At 42.0% G+C, this 16721-nt stretch overlaps 1 protein-coding gene across 1 annotated transcript in view; it reads right to left on the bottom strand.

Annotated features, from left to right (window-relative positions):
* The window catches only part of LOC112251679 (retinoschisin-like), a 72012-nt gene extending 57269 nt beyond the window's left edge, over positions 1-14743 (bottom strand). The window contains exons 1-3 of the mRNA XM_042316880.1: positions 14603-14743; positions 10485-10510; positions 1468-1696 (exon numbers count right to left, since the gene is read on the bottom strand). Of these exons, the coding sequence (XP_042172814.1) occupies positions 1468-1696; positions 10485-10510; positions 14603-14657 (310 nt within the window). The 5' untranslated portion in view covers positions 14658-14743. The remainder of the gene's footprint in view (positions 1-1467; positions 1697-10484; positions 10511-14602) is intronic.
* Between the last annotated feature and the right edge of the window lie 1978 nt (positions 14744-16721).

Here is a 16721-nt window from a genome sequence, read left to right on the forward strand (position 1 = left end):
GATTACTTGTTGGTTATTACTGCATTGTCGGAACTAGAAGCACAAGCATTTCGCTACACTCGCATTAACATCTGCTAACCATGTGTATGTGACAAATACAATTTGATTTGATTTGATTTGATTTAGAATGCTGTTCATCGACTACAACTCAGCATTTAACACCATAGTACCCTCCAAACTCGTCATCAAGCTCGAGACCCTGGGTCTGGACCCCGCCCTGTGCAACTGGGTCCTGGATTTCCTGACGGGCCGCACCCAGGTGGTGAGGGTAGGTAACAACATCTCCACCCTGCTGATCCTCAACACTGGGGCCCCACAAGGGTGCGTTCTCAGCCCTCTCCTGTACTCCCTGTTCACCTTCAACTCAATCATCAAGTTTGCAGACGACACTACAGTGGTAGGCTTGATTACCAACAACGACGAGACGGCCTACAGTGAGGAGGTGAGGGCCCTTGGAGTGTGGTGTCAGGAAAATAACCTCACACTCAACGTCAACAAAACAAAGGAGATGATCATGGACTTCAGGAAACAGCAGAGGGAGCAGCCCCCTATCCACATTGATGGGACAGTAGCAGCAGCAGTGCCTCTTCTACCTCAGGAGGCTGAAGAAATTCAGCTTGTCACCAAAAACACTCACAAACTTTTACAGATGCACAATCGAGAGCATCCGGTCGGGCTGTATCACCGCCTGGTGCTGCTGCCAACATACTGACTCAACTACAGCCACTTTAATAATGAAAAAATGTATGTAATCAATGTATCACTAGCCACTTTAAACAATGCCACTTAATATAATGTTTACATACCCTACATTACTCATCTCATATGTATGTACTGTACTCTATACCATCTACTGTATCTTGCCTATGCCGTTCTATACCATCACTCATTCATATATTTTTATGTACATATTCTTATTCATTCCTTTACACTTGTGTGTATAATGTAGTAGTTGTGAAATTGTTAGGTTAGATTACTCGTTGGATAGTACTGCATTGTCGGAACCAGAAGCACAAGCATTTCGCTACACTCGCATTAACATCTGCTAACCATGTGTATGTGACAAATAAAATTTAATTTGATTTACAATAGCTAGGTGACCACAGGTACAGTAGGTGACTACAGCTATGTGACTATGGCTAGGTGACTATAGCTTGGTGACCACAGGTATAGTAGGAGACTACAGTTAGGTGACCACAGGTACAGTAGGTGACCATAGCTAGGTGACCACAGGTACAGTAGGTGACCATAGCTAGGTGACCACAGGTACAGTAGGTGACTATAGCTATGTGACTATAGCTAGGTGACTATAGCTTGGTGACCACAGGTACAGTAGGAGACTACAGTTAGGTGACCACAGGTACAGTAGGTGACTATAGCTAGGTGACCACAGGTACAGTAGGTGACCACTGATAGAGTCGTTCACCACCGCAAGGTCAGGTGACCTGGGCGGAATCCTATCCTCACCTGGCATGCAGTCTAGTGGGCGGCTCTGAGGAGGCGATGTGGCCAGGACAGGTGATGTCATAGTGGGGGTACCTGTCGCAGGCTCCCCCCCTTCACAGTCACATGTGCAGGCTTTCCCTGTCCCTGTCCATGTCTCTAGGACCTCTTCCTCCTGCTGCTGCTCCTCCTCCTGCACCTCCTCTTCTGGTTGCATCTCCTCCGCCTGCTCCTCCTGGACCTCGTCTTCCTCCTGGAATACAGGTCCAGAAATGGTTACAATCCTATTTTAGCCTACTATCATTCAAACCAACCAAATCAAAACACACTGTACCAGAGAAACTAAAGTTTAACCAGCCCAATCCAATCGCAATGTACTAGAGTAACTAGAGTTCTAACCAGTCCAATCCAATCGCAATGTACAAGAGTAACAAGTTTTAACCAGCACACTCTCAGCTCAATCACCAGCCCAATCCCATCTCAATGTTCTAGAGCAACTAGAGTTCTAACCAGCCCAAATCAACTCAATGTAGTAGAGTACCTAGAGTTCTAATCATCCAAATCCCATTTTAATGTGTTAGAGTAACTAGAATTCTAAGAATCCCATCTCAATGTATTAGTGTACCTAGATTATATCCAGCCCAATCCAATCTCAATAACCAGCCCAATTCCATCTCAATGTACTCGAGTAACAAGAGTTCTGACCAGCCCAGTCCTATCTCACTGTACTATAAAAACTAGATTGTAACCAGCCCAATCCCATCTCCATGTACTAGAGTACCTAGAGTTCTAACCAACCCAACCCCATTCACTGTGCTAGACTAAATTAATTCTAAATATCCCAATCCTATCTCAATGTACTAGAGTCCTAACAACCCAATCCCATCTAAATATACTAGAGTAACTAGATTCTAACCAGCCCAATCCCATCTCAATGTGTTAGTGTATCTAGAGTTCTGACCAGCACAATCTCACTGTACTAAAGTAACTACAGTTCTAACAATCCCAATCCTATCTCAATGTACTAGAGTCCTACCAGCCCAATCCCATCTCAATGTATTAGAGTAGCTAGATTCTAACCTGCCAAATCCTATAGCAATTTAAGTAACTTGAGCTCTACCCAGCCAAATTCCATCGCACTGTACTAAAGTAACTAGATTAGTAACCAGCCCAATCCAATCTCAATGTAGTAGGGTAACTAGAGTTCTAACCAGCCCAATCATATCTCCATGTACTAGAGTACCTAGAGTTTTAACCAGCCCAATCCCATCTAACTGTACTATAGTAACAATAGTTCTAACCAGCCCAATCTCATCTTAATGTACTCGAGTTCTAACCAGCCCAATCCAATCACAATGCAGTAGAGTAACTACAGTAAAAAGCACACCCATATCCATCTCACTTTACTAAAGTAACTAGAGATCTAACCAGCCCAATCCTATCTCAATGTACTAGAGTCACTAGATTATAAACAGCCAATCCCATCTCAATGTAGTAGAGTAACTAGCGTTAACCAGCCCAATCCCATCTCCAGCCAATCCAAACTCAATATACTAGAGTAACTAGAGTTCAAACCAGCCCAATCCCATCTCAATGTGCTTGTGTAACTCGAGTTCTGACCAGCGCAATCCCATCTCACTGTACTAAAGTAACTACAATTCTAACCATCACAATCCTATCTCAATGTAGTAGAGTTCTAACAGCCCAATCCCATCTAAATGTACTAGAGTAACTAGATTAAAACCAGCCCAATCCCATCTCAATGTATGAAAGTAACTAGAGTTCTAACAAGTCCAATCCCATCTCAATGTACTGAAGTAACTAGAGTTCTAACCAGCCCAATCCCATCTCAGTGTACTAAAGTAACTAGAGTTCTAACAAACCCCTTCTCAATGTATTAGAGTAACTAGATTCTAACCACCCCAAAACCATGTCAATATACTAGTGGTACTAGAGTTCTAACCAGCCTAATTCCATCTCACTGTATTAGAGAAACTATATCTTAACAAGCCCATTCCCATGTGTACTAAAGTAAAAAAACATTTTTTTTTAACCTTTATTTAACTAGGCAAGTCAGTTAAGAACAAATTCTTATTTTCAATGACAGCCTAGGAACAGTGGGTTAACTGCCTGTTCAGGGGCAGAACGACAGATTAGTACCTTGTCAGCTCAGGGGTTTGAACTTGCAACCTTCCAGTTACTAGTCCAACTCTCTAACCACTAGGCTACGCTGCCGAGTTCTAACTAGCCCAATCCCATCTCACTGTACTAAAGTACCTAGAGTTCTAACCAGCCATTAGCATCTCAATATACTAAAGTAACAAGAGTTCTAAGCAGCCCAATCCCATCTCACTGTATTACAGTAACTAGATTCTAACCACCCCAAACCCATCTCAATAAACTAGTGTTACTAGAGTTCTAACTAGCCCAATCCCTTCTCAATGTACTAGAGTACCTAGAGTTCTAAGCAGCCCAATCACATCTCACCATATTAGAGTAACTAGATTCTAACCACCCCAAACCCATCTCAATAAACTAGTGTTACTAGAGTTCTAACCAGCCCAATCCCATCTCAATGTACCTAGAGTACCTAGAGTTCTAAGCAGCCCAATCCCATCTCACTGTACCAAAGTAACTAGATTTCTAACCAGCCCAATCCCATCTCCATGTACGACAGTAACGAGAGTTCTAACAAGCCCAATCTCATCTTAATGTATTAGAGTTCTAACCAGCCCAATCCAATCTCAATGCAGTAGAGTAATTAGAGTAAAAAGCACACCCATATCCATCTCACTTTACGAAAGTAACTAGAGATCTAACCAGCCCAATCCTATCTCAATGTACTAGAGTCACTAGATTATTGTCACATTCTGACCTTTATTTCCTTTGTTTTGTCGTTATTTAGTATGGTCAGGGCATGAGTTGGGGTGGGCAGTCTATGTTTGTTTTTCTATGATTTTGGGATTTCTATGTTTCGGCCTAGTATGGTTCTCAATCAGAGGCAGGTGTCATTAGTTGTCTCTGATTGAGAATCATATTTAGGTAGCCTCGGTTTCACTTGTTTGTTGGTGGGTGTTTGTTTCCGTGTCTGTGTTTGTTCACCACACGGTACTGTTTTCGCTTTTGGTTATTCACGTTACGTTTGTTGTTTTTGTATTTTAGTGTTCAGTTTGTCTTTAAAATAAAAATCATGAACACTTACCACGCCGCATCTTGGTCCGATCCATACTACACCTCCTCTTCGGACGAAGAGGAGGAAAACCATTGCAATTATAAACATCCCAATTCCATCTCAATGTACTAGAGTAACTAGCGTTAACCAGCCCAATCCCATCTCTAAATAAAGCCAATCCAAACTCAATACTAGAGTATCTAGAGTTCTAACCAGCCCATTCCCATCTCCATGTACTAGAGTAACAAGAGTTCTAACCATCCTAATCCCATCTCATTGTACTAGAGTTCTAACCAGCCCACTCCCATCTCACAGTACTTGAGAAACTATAGTCCTAACCAGCCCAATCCCATCTTGCTGTACTACACTAAATTAGCTCTAACCAGCCCATTCCCCTTTCATTTTACTAAAGTAAATAGAGTTCTTACCAGCCCAATCCCATCTCATTGTTTTACGGTAACTAGAGTTCTAACCTGCCCAATCCAATTTCAATGTAGTCGAGAAATTAAAGTTCTAACCATCCCAATCCCATCTCAATGTACAAGAGTAACTAGATTCTAACCAGCCCTATCCCATCTAACTGTACTAAAGTAACTAGATGTCCAACCATCCATATCCAAAGTCAATGAAGTAGAGTAATTAGAATTCCACGTAGCCCAATCCCATCTCAATGTACTAGAGTAACAAGAGTTCTAACCATCCCAATTCCATTTTATTGTACTAGAGAAACTATAGTTCCAACCAAGCCCAATCCCATCTCCCTGTACTAAAATAACTATAGTTCCAACCAGCCCAATCCCATCTCCCTGTACTAAAATAAATAGAGTTCTAACCAGCCATTCCCTTCTCAATGTACACTAGAGTAACTTCAGTTCTAACCAGCCCAATCCAATTTCACTGTACTAAAGTAACTAGTAATCTATACCTGCCCGATACCATCTCTACGTACTAGAGTAAGTAGAATTTAACCAGCCCAATCCCATCTCAATAACCAGCACCATCACAATGCACTAGAGATACTAGAGTTTTGACCAGCCCAATCCCATCTCAATGTGTTAGATTAATTAGATTCTAAAAAGCCCAATCCCATCTCATTGTACTAGAGTGACTAGAGTTCTAATCAACCCAATCCCATTGTACAAGAGTAACTCGATTCTCACCAGCCCAATCCCATTTCACTGTACTAAAATAACTAGAGTTCTAACCAGCCCAATCCCATCTCATTTTACTAAAGTAACTAGAGTTCTAACCAGCCCAATCCCATCTCATTTTACTAAAGTAACTAGAGATCTAACCAACCCAATCCAATCTCACTGTACTAGAGAAACTATAGTCCTAACCAGCCCAATCCAATTTTGCTGTAATAGACTACATTAGTCCTAACTATCCTAATCCCATCTCAATGTACAATATTAACTAGTGTTAACCAGCCCAATCACATCTCAATAACCAGCCAATTCCATATCAATATACTAGAGTAACTAGAGTTCTAACCAGCTCAGTCCAATCTCAATGTAGTAGAGTAATTAGAGTTCTAACCAGCCCTATCCCATCTCACTGTGCTAGTGTAACTAGATATTTATTAAGCCCAATACCATCTAAAAAAAACAACTTGTTATAACATCCCAATCCCAACTCACAGTACTAAAGTACCTTGAGTTCTAACCGATGTAATACCCATCTCAATGTACTAGAGAAACAAGAGTTCTAACCAGCCCAATCCAATCTTGCTGTACTAGACTAAATTAATTCTTAACAACCAAATCCCATCTCAATGTACTACAGTAACTACAGTTCTAACCATCCCAATTCCATCTCAATGTAGTAAAGAAACTAGAGTTCTAACAGCCCAATCCCATCTCAATGTATTAGTGTAACTAAAGTACTGACCAGCCCAATCCAATCTCAATGTATTAGTGTAACTAAAGTACTGACCAGCCCAATCCAATCTCAATGTATTAGTGTAACTAAAGTACTGACCAGCCCAATCCCATCTCAGTGTATTAGTGTAACTAAAGTACTGACCAGCCCAATCCCATCTCAATGTATTAGTGTAACTAAAGTACTGACCAGCCCAATCCAATCTCACCGTAATAAAGTAACTAGTGTTCTGACCAGCCCAATCCCATATCAATGTACTTGAGAAACTATAGTCCTAACCAGCCCAATCCCATCTTGCTGTACTACACTAAATTAGCTCTAACCAGCCCATTCCCCTTTCATTTTACTAAAGTAAATAGAGTTCTTACCAGCCCAATCCCATCTCATTGTTTTACGGTAACTAGAGTTCTAACCTGCCCAATCCAATTTCAATGTAGTCGAGAAATTAAAGTTCTAACCATCCCAATCCCATCTCAATGTACAAGAGTAACTAGATTCTAACCAGCCCTATCCCATCTAACTGTACTAAAGTAACTAGATGTCCAACCATCCATATCCAAAGTCAATGAAGTAGAGTAATTAGAATTCCACGTAGCCCAATCCCATCTCAATGTACTAGAGTAACAAGAGTTCTAACCATCCCAATTCCATTTTATTGTACTAGAGAAACTATAGTTCCAACCAAGCCCAATCCCATCTCCCTGTACTAAAATAACTATAGTTCCAACCAGCCCAATCCCATCTCCCTGTACTAAAATAAATAGAGTTCTAACCAGCCATTCCCTTCTCAATGTACACTAGAGTAACTTCAGTTCTAACCAGCCCAATCCAATCTCACTGTACTAAAGTAACTAGTAATCTATACCTGCCCGATACCATCTCTACGTACTAGAGTAAGTAGAATTTAACCAGCCCAATCCCATCTCAATAACCAGCACCATCACAATGCACTAGAGATACTAGAGTTTTGACCAGCCCAATCCCATCTCAATGTGTTAGATTAATTAGATTCTAAAAAGCCCAATCCCATCTCATTGTACTAGAGTGACTAGAGTTCTAATCAACCCAATCCCATTGTACAAGAGTAACTCGATTCTCACCAGCCCATTCCCATTTCACTGTACTAAAATAACTAGAGTTCTAACCAGCCCAATCCCATCTCATTTTACTAAAGTAACTAGAGTTCTAACCAGCCCAATCCCATCTCATTTTACTAAAGTAACTAGAGATCTAACCAACCCAATCCAATCTCACTGTACTAGAGAAACTATAGTCCTAACCAGCCCAATCCAATTTTGCTGTAATAGACTACATTAGTCCTAACTATCCTAATCCCATCTCAATGTACAATATTAACTAGTGTTAACCAGCCCAATCACATCTCAATAACCAGCCAATTCCATATCAATATACTAGAGTAACTAGAGTTCTAACCAGCTCAGTCCAATCTCAATGTAGTAGAGTAATTAGAGTTCTAACCAGCCCTATCCCATCTCACTGTGCTAGTGTAACTAGATATTTATTAAGCCCAATACCATCTAAAAAAAACAACTTGTTATAACATCCCAATCCCAACTCACAGTACTAAAGTACCTTGAGTTCTAACCGATGTAATACCCATCTCAATGTACTAGAGAAACAAGAGTTCTAACCAGCCCAATCCAATCTTGCTGTACTAGACTAAATTAATTCTTAACAACCAAATCCCATCTCAATGTACTACAGTAACTACAGTTCTAACCATCCCAATTCCATCTCAATGTAGTAAAGAAACTAGAGTTCTAACAGCCCAATCCCATCTCAATGTATTAGTGTAACTAAAGTACTGACCAGCCCAATCCAATCTCAATGTATTAGTGTAACTAAAGTACTGACCAGCCCAATCCAATCTCAATGTATTAGTGTAACTAAAGTACTGACCAGCCCAATCCCATCTCAGTGTATTAGTGTAACTAAAGTACTGACCAGCCCAATCCCATCTCAATGTATTAGTGTAACTAAAGTACTGACCAGCCCAATCCAATCTCACCGTAATAAAGTAACTAGTGTTCTGACCAGCCCAATCCCATATCAATGTACGAGAGTTTTAACAGCCCAATCACATCTCAATGTACTAGAGTAACGACATTCTATCCTGCCCAATCCCATCTATGTGCATTAGAGTAACGAAATTCTAAAAAATCCAATCCCATATTAAATGTGTGAGAGTAACTTTATTCTAACCAGCCCAATCCCATCTCAATGCATTAGAGTAAATATATTCTAAAAAATCCAATCCAATCTCACTGTACTACAGTCACTAGAGTTCTGACAAGCCCAATCATATCTCAATGGACGAGAGTTCTAACAGCCAAATCCCATCTCCATGTACAAGAGTAATTAGATTCTAACCAGCCCAATCCTATCTCACTGTACCAAAGTAACTAGGGATCTTACCAGCCCAGGCATATCTCAATGGACTAGAGTTCTAACCAGCCCAATCCCATCCCACTGTACTAAAGTAACTAGAGTGCTAACCAGCCCAATCATATCTCAAGGGACTGGAGTAACTAGAATTCTAACCAGCCCAATCCCATCTCAATAACCAGCGCCATCTCAATGCACTAGAGTAGCAAGATTCTGACCTGCCCAATCCCATCTCAATATACCAGAGTAACTAGATTCTAACCACCCCAATCCCATCTCACTGCACTAAAGTAACTAAAGTTCTAACCAGCTCAATCCCATCTCAATAACCAGCACCATCTCAATGCACTAGAGTAACTAGATCTAACCAGCCCATTCCCATCTCAATGTACTAAAGTAACTAGATTCTAACCAGCCCAATCCCATCTCAATGTACCAGAGTAACTACATTCTAACCACCCCAATCCCATCTCACTGTACTAAAGTAACTAGAGTTCTAACTAGCCCAATCTCATCTCAATAACCAGCACCATCTCAATGTACCAGAGTAACTCAATTCTAACCAGCCCATTCCCATCTCACTGTACAAGAGTAACTACAGTTCTAATTAGCCCAATCCCATCTTAATGTTCTATTACAACTAGAGTTTTATCCAGCCCAATCTCAAAAACAAGCCCAATCACATCTCAATGTACTAGAGTAACGAGAGTTTTAAAAGGTCCAATCTCAATGTATTAAAGTATCTTGAGTTCTAACCAGCCCAAGCCCACCTCACTGTGCTAGTGTAACTAGAGATTTAACCAGCCCAATACATCTCAAAAACCAACCCATTACAACCAGTCCAATCCCATGTCAATGTACCAGAGTAACTAGAGTGCTAACAGCCCGATCCCATCTCACTTTACTAAAGTAACTATTATCTAACCAGCCCAATCCCATCTCAATTTATTAGAGTAACTATATTCTAAACAGCCCAATCCAATCTCACTGTACTAGAGTAACTTGAGTTCTAAACAGCCCAATCACATATCATTCTACGAGAGTAAATTAGTTCAACCAGCCCAATCACATATCTATGTATTAGAGTTACTAGAGTTCAAACCAGCCCAATCCCCCTTAGCTAAAATAAATAGAGTTATAACCAGCCCAATCCCATCTCAATATACTAGAGTAATTTGAGTTCTAACCAGCCCACTCCCATCTCAATGTTTTAGAGTAACTAGTTCTAACCAGCCCAATCCAACCTCACTGTACTAGAGTAACAAGAGTTCTAACCAGCCCAATCCCAATGTACTAGAGTTCTAACAGCCCAATCCCATCTCAATTTATTTGAGTAACTAGATTCAAACCACCCCAATCCCATTTCAATGTACGAAAAGAGTTCTAACCAGCCCAATCCAATCTCAATGTTCTAGAGTAACTAGAGTTTTATACAGCCCAATCCAATCTCAATAACCAGCCCAATCCCATCTCAAAGTATTAGAGTAACTAGAGTTCTAACCAGCCCAAACCCATCTCACTATACTAAAATAACTAAAGTGCTAACCAGCCCAATCCCATTTCAATGTATTAGAGTACCTACCTCCTGAGAGTGAACACCGCTTAGGACTGCAGCACCGACAGACAGGCAGCAGAGAAAGAAAGAGAAAAAAGACAGACAGAAGGAGGAAAATACAGTGAGAAAAACACAGAAATATAGAGACAAAATAAACTACTTTGTCTTATATCCCTGGTCTGATATCCCCAACATATGGTCTGATATCTCCAACATATGGTCTGATATCTCCAACATATGGTCTGATATCCCCAACATATGGTCTGATATCTCCAACATATGGTCTGATATCTCCACATATGGTCTGATATCCCCAACATATGGTCTGATATCTCCAACATATGGTCTGATATCCCCAACATATGGTCTGATATCTCCAACATATGGTCTGATATCCCCAACATATGGTCTGATATCTCCAACATATGGTCTGATATCTCCAACATATGGTCTGATATCCCCAACATATGGTCTGATATCTCCAACATATGGTCTGATATCTCCAACATATGGTCTGATATCCCCAACATATGGTCTGATATCTCCAACCAATGGTCTGATATCCCCAACATATGGTCTGATATCTCCAACATATGGTCTGATATCCCCGACATATGGTCTGATATCTCCAACATATGGTCGGATATCTCCAACATATGGTCTGATATCTCCAACATATGGTCTGATATCCCCAACATATGGTCTGATATCTCCAACATATGGTCGGATATCTCCAACATATGGTCTGATATCTCCAACATATGGTCTGATATTTCCAACATATGGTCGGATATCTCCAACATATGGTCGGATATCTCCAACATATGGTCTGATATACCCAGTCTAATGCATCTTAATGTTCTATAGCAACTAGAGTTTTATCCAGCCCAATCGCATCTCAAAAACCAGCCCAATCACATCTCAATGTACTAGAGTAACGAGAGTTTTAAAAGGTCCAATCTCAATGTATTAATGTATCTTGAGTTCTAACCAGCACAAGCCCACCTCACTGTGCTAGTGTAACTAGAGATTTAACCAGCCCAATACATCTCAAAACCAACCCATTACAACCAGTCCAATCCCCCTTAGCTAAAAGAAATAGAGTTATAACCAGCCCAAGCCCACCTCACTGTGCTAGTGTAACTAGAGATTTAACCAGCCCAATACATCTCAAAACCAACCCATTACAACCAGTCCAATCCCCTTAGCTAAAATAAATAGAGTTATAACCAGCCCAAGCCCACCTCACTGTGCTAGTGTAACTAGAGATTTAACCAGCCCAATACATCTCAAAACCAACCCATTACAACCAGTCCAATCCCCCTTAGCTAAAATAAATAGAGTTATAACCAGCCCAAGCCCACCTCACTGTGCTAGTGTAACTAGAGATTTAACCAGCCCAATACATCTCAAAACCAACCCATTACAACCAGTCCAATCCCATGTCAATGTACCAGAGTAACTAGAGTGCTAACAGCCCAATCCCATCTCACTTTACTAAAGTAACTATTATCTAACCAGCCCAATCCCATCTCAATTTATTAGAGTAACTATATTCTAAACAGCCCAATCCAATCTCACTGTACTAGAGTAACTTGAGTTCTAAACAGCCCAATCACATATCATTCTACTAGAGTAAATTAGTTCAACCAGCCCAATCACATATCGATGTATTAGAGTAACTAGAGTTCAAACCAGCCCAATCCCATCTCCCTTAGCTACGGTCTTATACCCCCAACAAATGGTCTGATACCCCACAACATATGGTCTAATATCCCCCAACATCCTGTCTGATATCCCCAACATCCTGTCTGATATCCCTAATATAGGCTATGTAAACCAGAATCCCCACAATCCAGCAGCAAAACTGAAACTCTATTTTTCATATGAGCTATTTTACACAATGCAAAAAATGTCAGGTAAATTACAGGCATTCTTGACTGACTGAGCCTATTTAACATTATTCCACCGATGACCTCACCATGAGCTGAGTTTAAAGGTCCAGTCAACTACTACAGACTATGACTCATTAGGTACTCAGAGCTGCATTTCAGAGATTTGATCTAGTATGAATCCCTTTAAGACATTTAACTGCTAAACTACTGTCCAGTTCTTCCATAACCCAGTCTGACCCAATTTAACCCAGTCTGACCCAGTTTAATCCAGTCTGGCATTCCCCACTCTAAACTAGTTTAACCCAGTCTGACATTACCCCGTCTAATGCAGTCTGGCATTACCCAGTCTAACCCATTCTGACATTACCCAGTATAACCCAGTTTAACCCAGTCTGGCATTACCCAGTCTAATGCAGTCTGACATTACCCAGTCTAACCCAGTTTAATCTAGTCAGTCATTCCCCACTCTAAACTAATTTAACCCAGTCTGACATTACCCAGTCTAACCCAGTCTGACATTACCCAGTCTAACCCACTCTGACATTACCCAGTCTAACCTAGTCTGACAATAACCAGTCTAACCCAGTCTGACATTACCCAGTCTAACCCACTCTGACATTACCCAGTCTAACCCAGTTTAACACAGTCTGACATTACCCAGTCTAAACCAGTCCGACATTACCCGGTCTAACCCAGTCTGAGACATCACCCAGTCTAACCCAGTCTGAGACATCACACAGTCTAACCCAGTCTGAGACATCACCCAGTCTAGCCCAGTCTAACAACCAGACAGCAGGAAGACAAGCAGATACCAACAGAGTTTAGCGATGTCTATTCCAGACATGGTTAGTAAACTGCTGGTTCAGTAAACTGGGCATGGGTCATGGTTAGTAAACCACTGATTCAGTAAACTGGGTCATGGTTAGTAAACTGCTGATTCAGTAAACTGGGCAATGGTCATGGTTAGTAAACTGCTGATTCAGTAAACTGGGCATGGGTCAGGGTTAGTAAACTGCTGGTTCAGTAAACTGGGTCATGGTTAGTAAACTGCTGATTCAGTAAACTGTGTCATGGTTAGTAAACTGCTGATTTAGTAAACTGGGCATGGGTCATGGTTAGTAAACTGCTGGTTCAGTAAACTGGGTCATGGTTAGTAAACTGCTGATTCAGTAAACTGGGTCATGGTTAGTAAACCACTGGTTCAGTAAACTGGGTCATGGTTAGTAAACTGCTGATTCAGTAAACTGGGCATGGGTCATGGTTAGTAAACTGCTGATTCAGTAAACTGTGTCATGGTTAGTAAACCAATGGTTCAGTAAAGTGGGTCATGGTTAGTAAACTGCTGATTCAGTAAACTAGGCATGGGTCATGGTTAGTAAACCACTGGTTCAGTAAACTGGGCATGGGTCATGGTTAGTAAACTGCTGGTTGAGTAAACTGGGTCATGGTTAGTAAACCGCTGGTTCAGTAAACTGGGTCATGGTTAGTAAACCACTGGTTCAGTAAACTGGGTCATGGTTAGTAAACTGCTGATTCAGTAAACTGGGCATGGGTCATGGTTAGTAAACCAATGGTTCAGTAAAGTGGGTCATGGTTAGTAAACCACTGGTTCAGTAAACTGGGCATGGGTCATTGTTAAGGTCCAATGCAGCAGTTTTGATCTCAATATCAAATAATTTCGGGCTAACAATTATGTACCTTACTGTGATTGTTTTCAATTAAAATGGTCAAAAATAAACAACAATTGCTTCTGAGCAAACAGCAATTTCTCAAGCAATACTTTTGCTAGGACTTTCTGGGAGGGGTCTGAATGGGGAGAGAAACTGAAACCTAGCTGTTATCGGCAGAGCTGTTTGGGAAACTCTTTCTAATTTACCGCCAGGTGATGTCACCAGGCAAGCTAAAACTCCATCCCACCAAACCAGACTGAAATTGCAGGCTGCATTTTCAAACAGCTCTTACACTAAAATGGCATTATAATAATTTTCTAAATGTCTAAGTATCATTCCAACCTCAGCATGGAAATATATATAAAACACAGGGAAATCATGCTGATTTGGGTAACTGGACATATGGGTTAGGGTGAGTTAGGGTTAGGGTGAGTTAGGGTTAGTTAGGTTGAGTTAGGGTTAGGGGGGTTAGGGTGAGTTAGGGTTAGGGCGGTTAGGGGAGTTAGGGTTAGGGGGGTTAGGGTGAGTTAGGTTAGCGACAGTGCTGACAGGGTACCTGGGTTAGGGAGATTAATCTTACCTTGAGCTAACAGCAGCAGAACCAGCAGAGCAACACAACGAGTATTGACCCCCATCTTCCTCCCGGACTGGACTGGTGTGAGTAGAGTGATATGATGTGACTGAGCAGGACACAGAGGCTAGTGGATAGGCTGCTGTAGGCTGCTGGATAGGCTTACAGTAATCCACTGGACTCTGATGGCCTCATCTAATACCCACAATCTGCCCCATGACCAAACCCCTCCCTCCCTCAGTTATCCTGGCCATCCCTCAGCCCTGGGCCATAGTGGCAACAGAGAACTACTCATTATGTTCAAATCAAATCAAATCAAATTTTATTTGTCACATACACATGGTTAGCAGATGTTAATGCGAGTGTAGCGAAATGCTTGTGCTTCTAGTTCCGACAATGCAGTAATAACGAACAAGTAATCTAACTAACAATTCCAAAAAAAAAAACTACTGTCTTATACACAGTGTAAGGGGATAAAGAATATGTACATAAGGATATATGAATGAGTGATGGTACAGAGCAGCATAGGCAAGATACGGTAGATGATATCGAGTACAGTATATACATATGAGATGAGTATGTAAACCAAGTGGCATAGTTAAAGTGGCTAGTGATACATGTATTACATAAGGATGCAGTCGATGATATAGGGTACAGTATCTACGTATGCATATGAGATGAATAATGTAGGGTAAGTAACATTATATAAGGTAGCATTGTTTAAAGTGGCTAGTGATATATTTACATCATTTCCCATCAATTCCCATTATTAAAGTGGCTGGAGTAGAGTCAGTGTCATTGACAGTGTGTTGGCAGTAGCCACTCAATGTTAGTGGTGGCTGTTTAACAGTCTGATGGCCTTGAGATAGAAGCTGTTTTTCAGTCTCTCGGTCCCAGCTTTGATGCACCTGTACTGACCTCGCCTTCTGGATGACAGCGGGGTGAACAGGCAGTGGCTCGGGTGGTTGATGTCCTTGATGATCTTTATGGCCTTCCTGTAGCATCGGGTGGTGTAGGTGTCCTGGAGGGCAGGTAGTTTGCCCCCGGTGATGCGTTGTGCAGACCTCACTACCCTCTGGAGAGCCTTACGGTTGAGGGCGGTGCAGTTGCCATACCAGGCGGTGATACAGCCCGCCAGGATGCTCTCGATTGTGCATCTGTAGAAGTTTGTGAGTGCTTTTGGTGACAAGCCGAATTTCTTCAGCCTCCTGAGGTTGAAGAGGCGCTGCTGCGCCTTCCTCACGATGCTGTCTGTGTGAGTGGACCAATTCAGTTTGTCTGTGATGTGTATGCCGAGGAACTTAAAACTTGCTACCCTCTCCACTACTGTTCCATCGATGTGGATGGGGGTGTTCCCTCTGCTGTTTCCTGAAGTCCACAATCATCTCCTTAGTTTTGTTGACGTTGAGTGTGAGGTTATTTTCCTGACACCACACTCCGAGGGCCCTCACCTCCTCCCTGTAGGCCGTCTCGTCGTTGTTGGTAATCAAGCCTACCACTGTTGTGTCGTCCGCAAACTTGATGATTGAGTTGGAGGCGTGCATGGCCACGCAGTCGTGGGTGAACAGGGAGTACAGGAGAGGGCTCAGAACGCACCCTTGTGGGGCCCCAGTGTTGAGGATCAGCGGGGAGGAGATGTTGTTGCCTACCCTCACCACCTGGGGGCGGCCCGTCAGGAAGTCCAGAACCCAGTTGCACAGGGCGGTGTCGAGACCCAGGGTCTCGAGCTTGATGACGAGCTTGGAGGGTACTATGGTGTTGAATGCCGAGCTGTAGTCGATGAACAGCATTCTCACATAGGTATTCCTCTTGTCCAGATGGGTTAGGGCAGTGTGCAGTGTGGTTGAGATTGCATCGTCTGTGGACCTATTTGGGCGGTAAGCAAATTGGAGTGGGTCTAGGGTGTCAGGTAGGGTGGAGGTGATATGGTCCTTGACTAGTCTCTCAAAGCACTTCATGATGACGGATGTGAGTGCTACGGGCGGTAGTCGTTTAGCTCAGTTACCTTAGCTTTCTTCGGAATAGGAACAATGGTGGCCCTCTTGAAGCATGTGGGAACAGCAGACTGGTATAGGGATTGATTGAATATGTCCGTAAACACACCGGCCAGCTGGTCTGCGCATGCTCT

Source organism: Oncorhynchus tshawytscha, unplaced genomic scaffold (assembly GCF_018296145.1).
Source record: "Oncorhynchus tshawytscha isolate Ot180627B unplaced genomic scaffold, Otsh_v2.0 Un_contig_2559_pilon_pilon, whole genome shotgun sequence".
NCBI classification, from domain to species: domain Eukaryota; kingdom Metazoa; phylum Chordata; class Actinopteri; order Salmoniformes; family Salmonidae; genus Oncorhynchus; species Oncorhynchus tshawytscha.